The 12,823-nt window shown below is 42.4% G+C and overlaps 1 protein-coding gene across 7 annotated transcripts in view; it reads left to right on the top strand.

The window, feature by feature from the left end:
- Positions 1-12,823, top strand: part of RIMS1 (regulating synaptic membrane exocytosis 1) — a 2,255,956-nt gene that overhangs the window by 1,509,893 nt on the left and 733,240 nt on the right. For 4 of the 7 annotated variants that reach the window (XM_069235695.1, XM_069235694.1, XM_069235697.1 and 1 more), the window contains exons 17-18: positions 1,479-1,556; positions 2,597-2,686. In XM_069235695.1, the coding sequence (XP_069091796.1) occupies positions 1,479-1,556; positions 2,597-2,686 (168 nt within the window). The remainder of the gene's footprint in view (positions 1-1,478; positions 1,557-2,596; positions 2,687-12,823) is intronic. The other 3 variants (XM_069235701.1, XM_069235700.1, XM_069235698.1) reach the window with 1 other exon arrangement.

Here is a 12,823-nt window from a genome sequence, read left to right as displayed (position 1 = left end):
AGATGCAACACTATTATCAGAGTACCAGAGCAAGATTATCAATTTAGGCTAAGGTAGCTAGGCACTGTGAGAATAGTCTTGTATGTGATGCAGGAAAGCTTGAACTGGCATGAATGTTTGTGAAATTGTAGTGGGGTGATGTATCTGTGTGGTCCTCTAACAGTCCTAGCTGCTGCTGGGAGAGTTATGTTGAGGGGCAGTGTGTGTAAATTGGGAATATTACAGAGAATGGACTTGCTTTAATCACGTCTTGAAAGCACAAGGGCCTGAATTACTAGTTTGAGGTAAGTATCAAACATGTGGAACCTCTTTTCACTTAATAATTTCAATTGGTGTTGTGCTGTCTTTTCTAGAGCGTTAATGTGTTCTTTAGGTTTTGGTTCCTTTCTAATGTGAAGCCAAATGATTTAGAATGGTTAACAATTTCTTGGTTCTAATCAAGGGGCCAAATTCTTAGCCATTGTTGCTAATGTGTGAAGCAGTTAGGGGCTACTATGAGCAATAACTCTGTTTGGAGTGGGTTGAGTTTTGACGTGATGATGAGTCATCCAGATGTGGATCTCATTTAGTGTTGAGGCCACAGGAAGTATTGTCACTCAAAGAAAGAAAAGAGATTATTGTGTAAAGCTGACTGTAATCATACCTTTATTGCATGTAATGCAGTCATCCCAAGTAGTTCTCTAATAAACTCATAAATAATATTTTTTGTATTCTTATTGCTTAAATATACCTTTTTCCCGTTTTCATTTAAGTTCTAGTACATGGGAGCAATGTGTCACTTATAAGGTACACTCCCAAAAGTACAGCTGCGCCTTCACTGTAGGTGTAACAATGTTATTTACTAGGGGCCATCCTTAGCTTACTTCCAGTTTCATATCCTCCCTTACTATTTTATTAATAGATAATTCAAAATAGTGGTTTACATATTCTGCAAAATAATCAATTAGTTGGTAGGTCAGTGTAAATAAAGGAATGCTTGCAGTTTCTAGGACAGCGTACTCACTTTAGGGTATAATGTATTGGATTATTTTTAATGGGTACGCTGTTTTTCAGAATTCTGTCCAAGTAAAGGAATGTAATTTGGAAAAGCATTTAAAAGATTAGACAGTCCCAAAGATATATTAATGTATCATTGAAGAACTAATAATGTTCACAATATGTTGCATGTGCACATATTCTAATATTATATGCTGAAAGACCATTTCGCCCAACTTGCATTTTCTTTTTTAAATTACATGCATCAAATTGCATTTGCTGAGTATAGTACTCCATATTTAACTTCACTTAATTACAATAATTCTCCTGCAAAAATAAAATTATTAGGTATCCATCTTTCAGCTGCCCAAAAACCAGCTCTCACAGTATGTAATTTGGTTCCCTATTTAGTGAGAGTTTTAATCTCTGTCTCCCATTGAAGGTTTTGCTCAATATTCTTGCATTTTTTCATTTGTTTTGTTTTATGTTCGGCCACAAACAAGAGAGTCTGTTAGGCACAGTAAAACATTACCACCCAGGATGCCTTTGCTTGAGAATGGTTCCCACTGGAATATTTACAGGTATGGATTGTCTTGTGGAGTCTCAGTTATATGTTCTTTTGTAACAATCATGTATTTCATTTGTGCTGTGTTATTTGCTTTATGTAAGGATAGTTTCCTGCGAACAATGCATTTTTTAACCAAATTCTGACAAAATGTTTTAGGGAGAAAAAGACATTCCACACATCACATAACTTTATTCATCACAAATGTGCACAGGGATACAAATTTGCTGTGCCATGGATGCAAGGGTGGAGACAAAACATTTCTCAAGAATTTGGACTTAAAGGTGTGACCTTAGCTGAGAAACTATGAGTAACAAAAGCATAAACAATCACTTAGTTTGCTTTGGTTCTTGTTTATGTGGACTTCATAAATGCTGGTAATCCAGTTGTCATTATTTTGTGTTTGCAGTGTTTTTGCATAGTACTATGATTTTATTCTGTACAGTTAAGTGTATTTGTGCAATTTCTTTTTCTTTTTCTTTTAACAACTCTAATTTGTTAAGCTCATCTCTGCCTGCATGTTCTAAGACCAAATCAGTGATTAGACAGGACATTTCACTCCTCCGCGATTGTCTTAACACACAAGTACTGAGATTTACAGAGGAAATCTGTGTTGGGTAAGAGCAAAGGACAGTGGCTTTCCGGTTGACGTATTAATTCTGATGACTAGACTAACATGCTCTAGCTTCTTTGTAAAGTGTGTTCAACTTCTGAAACTTTACCCATTTGATGGTTCTATTGTTAATATAAGTTGTTAGTTATTGGCATTTGATGTTACTCCTTCACCCCGGATATTTTCTGACTGGGTGCTTTAGGTGTTCTGTGCAATAAAGTGGGATCATAAATACCTATTTTCATTTTTTTGTTTACTGAAATATTCATTGCCATCCAGTCAACGCTTTTACATCCTTATTAATTGAAACCATAACGATTTCTACATTTTTGTGCAAAGAAAACATTTCTTTATGATTTCCTATCTAACATTGTATCCTTTTCTTTGTTTTCTTTTTCTATCTTATTTGTCTTCTTCCATTGGATGCAATGCACTGGCACTAGTGAACTGCAGCCCTCCCTTGACAGGGCTAGGAGTGCTAGTACCAACTGCTTGAGACCAGATACTAGTTTGCATTCACCAGAACGAGAAAGGTATTCAACAAAGATTTATTCATTTTATCATTTGTGCTGGTGGTTTTCAACATTTCTATTTTGTTTTGTTCATGTGAGTCTTATACATGTCTGTACATCCTCATCTGCTTTTGAAACTCGTAGGCCATTTTTTGCACAGGCATTGTTTAAATAAGTTTTATCATATGAAGTGACTGTTTTCACTGCCCTTTCTTTTTGTAGTTTAACTTAGTTTGATGTACTGTTTAAGAATCACTAGGGAACAGGCTGCTGCTGATAGCAATATGATCTTAATAAAAATGTGGTGTTACCATGCATGCTTGCCCAATGATTATTGTATAGACTGCTGTGCCTTTTTTGACAATAGCACAATGAAAAAGAACATGTCACAACATATGTTTAAAATATCAAGCAACAAAGGATAACCACCAAGTAATTTATCACACTGCCTTGAAGGTAATAATGTTTCCTCAGGGTATGCTTTCATTTCAATATACCAGTTTTTTTATTTAGGTTAGTATTCTACGGTTCATGTTGAATGAACTTTAAGGTATATGCCAACATTTAAGGTTCAAGCATGACTCATACACTGTCATACACTGTCAGGTCACCAAAGTGAGATATTCTTTGGAATACGGAGCATTCTCTTGAAATAATTTCTTCTCTAAGTAATGAATTTACCATGGTTTGTCTTACTAATATGCTTATGTAGATACTCTTTACATGGCTAAGTTCATTCTATCTTTATGAGCATTTTATTGTTTTTTTAACCAGTGAGCAAAGGGGCAAGGAGTGAATGTATGTTGTGTTTATATATTGCAAAACAAGCCAGAGAGGCAGCTAAGTGCTGTACAAGGTCAATACAAAGATATCGTCAACGGGTGATTGATGGTGTAGTGGAATTCCAAAAATGGAAGTAGATTGTTACTTTGTCATTATGTATTGTTCTTCGTTTAAGAGGCTATCTTAAGCTTTTTAAGTCTGGCCTAATGATAGGATTAGTTGTCTTGCCAGCCTCATGTTTTTCAAAACAATTAAACAGAAAAAGATACATATATAGGATCTCCCAGTCAGCACTCTTTCACCATTGATCTGTTGACAATTCACTCATATTATACTCCCTCCCACCCAGGCAAAAGGTTTATATCAACAGGCCAGCCATTGGATGTTTTCACTTTGAGTGACTACATTTTAGCTTTTTCACAGTTAAACCTACACTTAAAAATAGTTCAGCCGACATAGAAATTGTTAGACACTTGCACTACCCAATGACTGTTAGTCCCTACATTTAGTAAGGTTACATCAACTATTTTCATTACTCTCAAGACATTTATTGTAAATTGCAATATTCATTGTTCACTATACACTATCTTTGATATATTTATTTATCCTGCTGAAAATTAGCACAAATCATTGGAGTAACAAGAGTGTAAATGAATATTTTTTAGATGGAAGTCACACCCACCACAATACGCTGATTGACATTCAAGCACTTGTAGCTTGCCATTCTCCCTTAGAGAATGGCTTCAAAAGGCTGCAGTAAGGCTACTCAACCGTAGAGGAAGCTTCACAAGTCTGCACAAACACCACTCCCCCCTAGAAAGAGAGAATACAAAAATAATGGCCAGGGTGGAGCATGTGAGACTTTTCTGTCCCCAAAACATAAGCAACCAAAATAAACTGTTTAATTATGCTGTACTTACCAGAGAACAAAAGTTCCTATAAACAGTAAGTTGTAATCGCAAACTTAAAAAAAAAAAAAAAACATTGAAATCTGTAGCTTCGACTCATTATTATGAACCAGCTTTGTCAAATATTGAATCCTGTGGAAAGCAAGCACAACTAGTTAAAATAGCAAACATGTGGAAATCTATGTACTAAAGCCATATCCCCTCAACTTGGTGCAGGTCATTCTTCACAAGGCTGCAGTAAGGGCATTCTCCTTAGAGCACGAGTTATATTTACTTGAGACAACTCTATAACAGGTGAATTGCTATGGCTTGATACGTTTAAAATGTGAACCTAACTATAACCTTTTTATTTAAAGTGAATTTCTATGTTTTAAAAAAATTCTATTTCCTAACTATAATGCCCTAGGCTGATCTTGGCCACAGGGACTTCTTCCCACGGTGTCCAGCCTAATGTTTGTTTTTTATTTGGAGGAAGGGGGCGCATGTCCCTCCGCCCCACAGTTAATCTCGGCCCCAGGGGCCCCAGTCTCAATGTTGGGGACCGTGGAGGGAGCCGGAAGGCCCCCACAGTCCCTGCTGGCTCCCCCCCTCCTGCAGAAGCCAGCATTGCTGTCACAGAGAGCAGTTTCCCCTGTGTGCCTGCCTGCATCTCCGTGGGCAGGAAGACAGAGGAAACCTCTGCTCCAATGAAGGGAGAACTGTTTGACACCTTTCCCTTAATCTGAGCAGAGTGTTTGAAGTGGCTTGGCTGCAGATGTGAACCTGCAGCCATGACACAGCAAACAGCTCTGTCCCAGGGGTGGGTATAACATGAGCCGGCCCTGGGGGGTGGTGGTCCCCAGGGCCATCAGTGGTACCTCGAGAGAAGCTGCGCAGCCCCCCACCCACGAAAATAGCTACCTTGGCATATTAGGGAAACTGTTCTCTTCCCAGCACATACGTATTTATTGCGTCCTGTATCAATATAAAGCAGCATGCCGGATATAGATCTGACAGCATGATACAGCCCCCGCCTACCACATGTCTATCCCCATTGTCCGACTATTTGTTTGAAGGGTTTCATTAGCCGTAATTCTAGATCTGAGGCATATAGTGCACAATCAGTCCCCCTCCACAGCGCTCTTTCCCAAAGATGGCCGAGGGGGAAGAAAGGGAATTTGGCATTGTTAACCCTTAGTCCGGAGAATTCCCTCTGTATGTTCCCGTAATCCCATGAAGCACAATTTGTTCCACCTTGAGCGTCTCTTTGCATCCTCCCACTAGTCCTCCATGTGTGTTGCACTACACTTAAGTCCCATGACAAAGGCCTGTAGTTCTTTGATCTCCTTTCTAAGATTCGTAAAGTCCTTCTCAGTGATTGTGTCTCTTTCAGCCACCTTGCGAAGATCCAGCCTATGGTGATTTATGTATTTGTGCATCCCGTCCATTTTGGATTCCAGCTCCTGATGCACGTTCTGAAGGCTCCTGGGCCATTTTGCTCCCCTGCCCCTTTTCCTGTGGGCCTGGATCAGGCACAGTGTACTATGTTATAGCATTAGCTTGCACTACTTTTGAGTCTTTATCTTATACCATTGTGCAAACCAGTGTGCACCAGTGTTCACTCGTAGAGCCAGTTCATCTCTGGTCTGGGTACCTTTTCAGTCTTTCAAGTGCACCACCACTGTGCACTATCAGTAAATTGCGCACATACAAGGCTCTGATCTCCCCACCGTTGCTCAGCCGGCATAGAAACAGGGTTTGAGTTTCAGATCAGTGCAGAGATCCAGGTCTGGATGAGGTGCAGGCAGAGTTTCATGCACTGGATGTCTGAAGCAGAATAGATTTTCAAGCAGACTTTTGTGTCAATAATATATTGAAGAATGTTGCTGCTGTAATTGGTGAATCCCAATGGACTGCCTGTAGAGGCTGAAGATGACAGGGACCAGATAAAACCCTTGGAATGTCACAAATGGTAGGGCTAATTTCAGAACATATTGATGTCAGTTGTATTGATAGGAGGAGAACAAGTGAAGGTTTTTGCCAGTGAATAACTTGCATTTTGGACCATTGTAGTCAGTGAGAAGCTGAATATCAGTCATCACTGTATCTGCTTATTCCCTTGTATATTGTAATAGTTTTGAAAACACTCATTGTATGAGGCTGGCCTGGCTTATAGTGGGTACCTGATGGTACTTACACCTTGTGCCAGGTCCAATTATCCCTTATCAGTAGATTAGTAGTGGTCTAGCAGCTTAGGCTGATAGAGGTAGCTTTAGCAGACAGCTTAGGCTGAACTAGGAGACATGCAAAGCTCCTACTATACCACTTATATCATAGAGGTACTATATCATAAGAAAGACAAAACTCAGAGTTACTAAAAATAAAGGTACTTTATTTTAGTGACAATGTGCCACAAATATCTCAGAGGATATATTCCCTTAGGAGGTAAGTAAAATACACAAAATATACATGCAGAACAAAATCAGGTAAGTAAAACAGTCAGAAAATAGTGCAAACACTATAGAATACAATAGGATGCAATAGGCCTAGGGGCAACACAAACCATATACTAAGAAAGTGGAATGCAAACCAAGAATGGACCCCTAGGCTAGTGTAGTGTGTAGAGGGTATCTAGGAGTGTAAGAAAACACTAAGGGTGTCCAAGATACCCCACCCCAAGACCCTGGAAAGTAGGAGTAAAATACTACTATTTCCCCAGAAACACACTAAACTTGTGATAGTGGATTTTGCAAAGACCACAACAGACTGCAATGCACTGAAGACGGATTCCTGGACCTGAGGACCTGCAAAGGAAGGGGACCAAGTCCAAGAGTCGTGAAAGTGTCCGGGGGGGCAGGAGCCCACTAAACCCCGGATGAAGGTGCAAAATGTCTGCCTCCCGATGGAAGAAGCTGACGATTCTGCTGCAACAAAAGGTGCTAGGAACTTCTCCTTCATGCAGAAGATGTCCCACGGAGTGCTGGAGGATGCAGAATTGTTTCTTTGGCAAAAGACTGCAAACAAGCCTTGCTAGCTGCAAGAGTCGTGGTTGAAGAAAAAGGTTGCTGCCCAGGAAGGACCAGGATGTTGCCACTTGGGAGAGGAGACTGAAGGGGCCCTCAGCAACGTAGAGAGCCCATGCACAAGAAGGTAGCACCCACAGAAGTACTTTAACACGGGTTCAAGAAGACTGAACACGGTGGTCGTCTCAACACTACAAAAGAGGGTCCCACGAAGCCGGAGGTCAACTCAGAGAGTTGAGCACTGCAGGACAGAGTGCTGGGGACCTGGGCTTGGCTGTACACAAAGGACTCCTTAGAAATGTGCACAGAAGCCCTAGCAGCTGCAGTTCACGCGGTGCACAGAATTACTGTCTGGAGAGGGAAAGCAAGGACTTACCTCCTCCAAATTTGAACAGTTGGACCACGGGACAGTCTGGGTCACTTGGGTCTACCACCTGTGTTCCAGGGGCCACGCTCGTCAGGATGAGAGGGGTCCCAGACTACCGGTGATGCTGAGGTTTGGTGCCTGCTGGAGCAGGGGGAAGATTCTATCAACCCACAGGAGATTTATTTGTGGCTTCCACTGCAGGATGAAGGCAGGCAGCCCCCCAAAGCATGCACCACCAGGAAACAGTCGAGAAAGCCGGCAGGATTAGGCGCTACAATGTTGCTGGTAGTCTTCTTGCTACTTTGCTTCACTTTTGCAGGCGTCCTGAAGCGGTCAGTGGTCGATCCTTCACAGAAGTCAAAGAGAGAGGTGCAGAGAAACTCTGGTGAATTCTTGCAAGTCGTTATCTGAGATAAAGCCCACTGGAGAGACCCTAAATAGCCCTCAGAGGAGGATTGGCCACCTAGTCAGGTAAGCACCTATCAGGAGGGGTCTCTGACGTCACCTGCTGGCACTGGCCACTCAGAGGCCTCCAGAGTGCCCTCACACCTCTGAATTCAAGATGGCAGAGATCTGGGACACACTGGAGGATCTCTGGGCACCACCCCTGGGGTGGTGATGGACAGGGGAGTGGTCACTCCCCTTTCCTTTGTCCAGTTTCACGCCAGAGCAGGGACTGGGGGTTCCCTAAACTGGTGAAGACTGGCTTATGCAAGGAGGGCACCATCTGTGCCCATCAAAGCGTTTCCAGAGGCTGGGAGAGGCTACCCCTTCCCAGCCTTTAACACCTATTTCCAAAGGGAGAGGGTTTAACACCCTCTCTCAGAGGAAATTCTTTGTTCTGCCTTCCTGGGACTGGGCTGCCCAGACCCCAGGAGGGCAGAACCCTGTCTGTGGGGTGGCAGCAGCAGAACCTGCAGAGAAAACCCCAGAGAGCTGGTTTGGCAGTACCAGGGGTCAATAGTGGAGCCCCGGGGATGCATGGGATTGGTACCCCAATGCCATATTTGGCATGAGGGGACAATTGCATGATCTTAGACATGTTACATGGCCATATTTGGAGTTACCATTGTGAAGCTACATATAGGTATTGACCTATATGTAGTGCACGCGTGTAATGGTGTCCCCTCACTCACAAAGTCCAGGGAAATTGCCCTGAACTATGTGGGGGCACCTTTGCTAGTGCAAGGGTGCCCTCACACTTAGTATCTTTGCACCTAACCTTCAGCAAGTGAAGGTTAGACATAGAGGTGACTTATAAGTTACTTAAGTGCAGTGAAAAATGACTGTGAAATAACCTGTGCGTTATTTCACTTAGGCTGCAGTGGCAATCCTGTGTAAGATTTGTCTGAGCTCCCTATGTCTGGCAAAAGAAATGCTGCAGCCCATAGGGATCTCCTGGAACCCCAATACCCTGGGTACATAGGTACCATATACTAGGGAGTTATAAGGGTGTTCCAGTGTGCCAATTAGAATTTGTAAGAATGGTCACTAGCCTATAGTGACAATTTTAAAGGCAGAGAGAGCATAAGCACTGAGGTTCTGATTAGCAGAGCCTCAGTGACACAGTTAGTCACTACACAGGTACACATATTCAGGCCACAAACTATGAGCACTGGGGTCCTGGCTAGCAGGATCACAGTGAGACAGGCAACAATAAACTTACATATATGTAAAAATGGGGGTAACATGCCAGGCAAGATGGTACTTTCCTACATTATGCACAGAAAAGTGTTCAGAAACTGTGTATGTGGCACAAAAGAAACATCTCACATGGCAAGAGCTTTGCCACCCACATGTTAGGCTGCAACTTAAGAAATTGGCTGAATAATACCCATAACACACTCAGATCTGGCCCTGAGTGTTGCAATGCCTATTCAACCTATTTGTGCCATTTGACCAATTACTCTGACATTCATTAAGGGTGCCTTGAAGTTGAAAGACTAGCTGCACATTGTCCAGATTTAAAGCATGTTATGCTGTGCCAATTTGCATGTTGAAGAGGAAACCATGGAAGCAAATAAGCCTTGCTGCTTGCTAAACTGCAAGCAAATATTGTGTATGATCTTTCAGTTTCAAAGCCACTTTGTTCTATAGTTCTGGTTAGTGTTGGACTTTTTTTCCTTTTGCAAAGTCATCTCCAATATTTTTGCCTCCTGCCTCCTATTTTTTCTGACCTGTTTTTGTTGGCTGTCTGTGGAAATTGTATTGTTGATTGACTAGAGGTGCCCAGGGCCTGTAAATCAAAAGCTACTATGGGGCCAGCAGCATTGGTTGTGCCACCCACATGAGTAGCCCTGTAATCATGTCTCAGACCTGCCACTGCAGTGTCTGTGTGCAGTTTTTAAACTGCCAGTTTGATTTGGCAAGTGAACCCACTGCCAGGCCTAAACCTTCCCTTTTCTTACATGTAAGACACTCCTAAGGTAGGCCCTAGGTATCCCCATGGGCAGGGTGCAGTGTATGTTTAAGACAGGACATATACTAATGTGTTTTAAATGTTCTGACAGTGAAATACTGCCAAATTCAGTTTTCACTGTTGTAAGGCCTATCTCTATCATAGGTTGAGATGGGGGCTACCTTAAAAATGATTAAAGCGTAGATTCCCTTTGAGAGCAGATAGACATGTGGATTTTGGGGTCTCTGAGCTCACAATTTAAAAATACATCTTTTAGTAAAGTTGATTTTGAGATTGTGTGTTTGAAAATACCACTTTTAGAAAGTGGGCGTTTTCTTGCTTAAACCATTCTGTAACTCTGCCTGGTTTCCCTGTCTGGATTAGTTTGACAGTTGGGCTGTTTGCACCTCTCTCTAGACAGTGACACAAAGGGAGGTGGGGTGTAGCCTGCATATCCTGATGAGCCATATGTGCTAGGAGTGGGGGGGGGAGTGGTCACTTACACCTGAAAGGGCTGTGCCTGTCCTCACACAATGCAATCTCCAACCCCCTGGTGTGTGTCTGGGGCCTGGCCTGGGCAAGGCAGGATCTCACAAACAAGAGAGACTTTCCTCTGAAGTAGGCCTACTTCAAAGGCCAAAATGGGTATAAGAAGAGCACCCAAACCCCTGACAGATTAGCTCACTTCTGGACATCAATAGGAACCTCTTACTGGAGAAGAGGTGAAGAGCTGAGGAGAAGTGCTGCCCTGCCTGTGACTGTGCTTTGTGGAGCTATCCTGCAGTTGCTTCTTCTGCCTATGCAAGGGAACAAAGACTGGACTTTGTGTGCATTCCTGCTTGTGAAGAAATCTCCAAGGGCTTGTCCTGAGCTTCCCTCCTGTTGAAGTTTCAGGGCCATCAAAGACTTCTCCTGCCGGCACCTGGACTCTCTGCTGAGACTCCTGCCCTGCCAAGTGGTGCACTATCCAGTTCCTGCGGCTGGCAGACCAAGACGGAAAATCCACACACATACTGCTGTGCGGGGGAAATTTCAATGCACCTTCCGAGACGTGGCTGGTAAACGACACGCAACACCTGCTCATGGAGGCTGATAATGTCGCAGCCCACATAGCGTAGTTTTGCTGATACCGTGCAGTAGGATTTTCTTATGCAAACCTTCGCTGGCTTTGGAAACACGGCACAAAGCCTGTCCGCATGTTTATTACCACTTCATAAAAATGTTTTCCTTTCTGGTAACAAGCACCAAGCCAGTTTACTACCTGTGCCTACTTGCTTGGCTAACTGCAGTTGATTTTAGTTTCCTTCACATGCTGGCCAATCAAGAATGGCAGAAGGATGTCTGAATAGCCCTTATAAATATGGCATCAGCTGGCATCAACACTGTGTACTCTGCCATCCTCTTCTGTTCCTGAAGATGCATATATCCATAACGTTCAGAGTTACACAGCTCTCTGTTGCGTATCCCACGGACCCTGCTGTGTTTTTTGTGTCCTGTTATTATGATATATACAAAATGTTCTTGCCATAATAATTCATTTGTGGAATGCCAGTATTTATTCTCCAATCTCCTACTATTGATCAGTGTAAAATGTATCTCTCTTTCATTGTAGATATTTCTCCTAGTATTACTGTAGAAGGTAGAGTAGGTTATAGTACTCCAACCACCAGATATTAAACTTAACAGTGTAGTTTGGTGCATAAGTTACAACTTTGGCATTGTTCTACAAGATTTGCGTTCCCTCCCATGGGTGCCACGGATGAACTTTGCTTCAAGACACCAATGCTGAATATGGAAGGCACGTTATTGTAGCCAGCAGAGTCTCACCCAATACATAGTTGAAGTGGAATTATTGCTTTTGGGTTACTAACAATCCCTAAACCAGGACATGGTATCCAAAACATACCTATTTTGCTCTTTACAACATCACACACACACCAATGGTACTAAGAATAATAGACAGTTTCAGCTAAAAGCATTTATTGCAACAGGGTGAACCTGTTTCTCAGCACATCTAAAACAACTACTCTGAATATCATGCAAACACCAAAGGCAAGTTTTGAACAACAAGAATAAAATGAACATTTCTGACAGTTAAAATGTCATGTAAAACTCTACTTCTATGGGCTATGTAGGAGAGCTTCTAAGACTTTCTTAAAGACCGTGTAAGCAGCAAAAGCTGTGATTATCAAAGAGGCATGAAGGTAGTGTTCCTTGCGAAAAGAGAAAACACGCTTCAGCTGCATCCTTTCTCCGGGGCTCAGCTCTGCATCTACTTGGCACGCTGGTAGCAGTCAAAACTATTCCCAGCAGGATCTTGTGCTATAATCTGGGTGAAGGATCTCTCCTTACAAATGGTCAAGGGGCAGTCCTTCTATATTAAACCTTATCGGAGATTGGAATTTCTGACATAAGTTTGTGAATGTCGGATACAGATTATGTGTATGAAGGTGTGCATTCCAAATGTATAAGGTAAATGGGCGCTAACTCAGACTATGCTATTTTGGCTATATATCTGTGTTTGCTCTTATTTGACCTTGGCATTGTGATAACTAGACACTTATCTCAGACGTGATGTTGCAACAGAGACCTATCTAATGGGGTGAAATGTTACGGTTGTAAAGGCGCTCAGGATCCTAAGTAGCATACATTTAGACAAAGAAATGAGGGGTGCCTGCACAAGGGAAAACACCCATCCCT

The sequence above is a fragment of the Pleurodeles waltl genome, chromosome 5 (assembly GCF_031143425.1).
Source record: "Pleurodeles waltl isolate 20211129_DDA chromosome 5, aPleWal1.hap1.20221129, whole genome shotgun sequence".
NCBI lineage: Eukaryota > Metazoa > Chordata > Amphibia > Caudata > Salamandridae > Pleurodeles > Pleurodeles waltl.
This window is presented reverse-complemented; position numbering and strand designations above follow the sequence as displayed.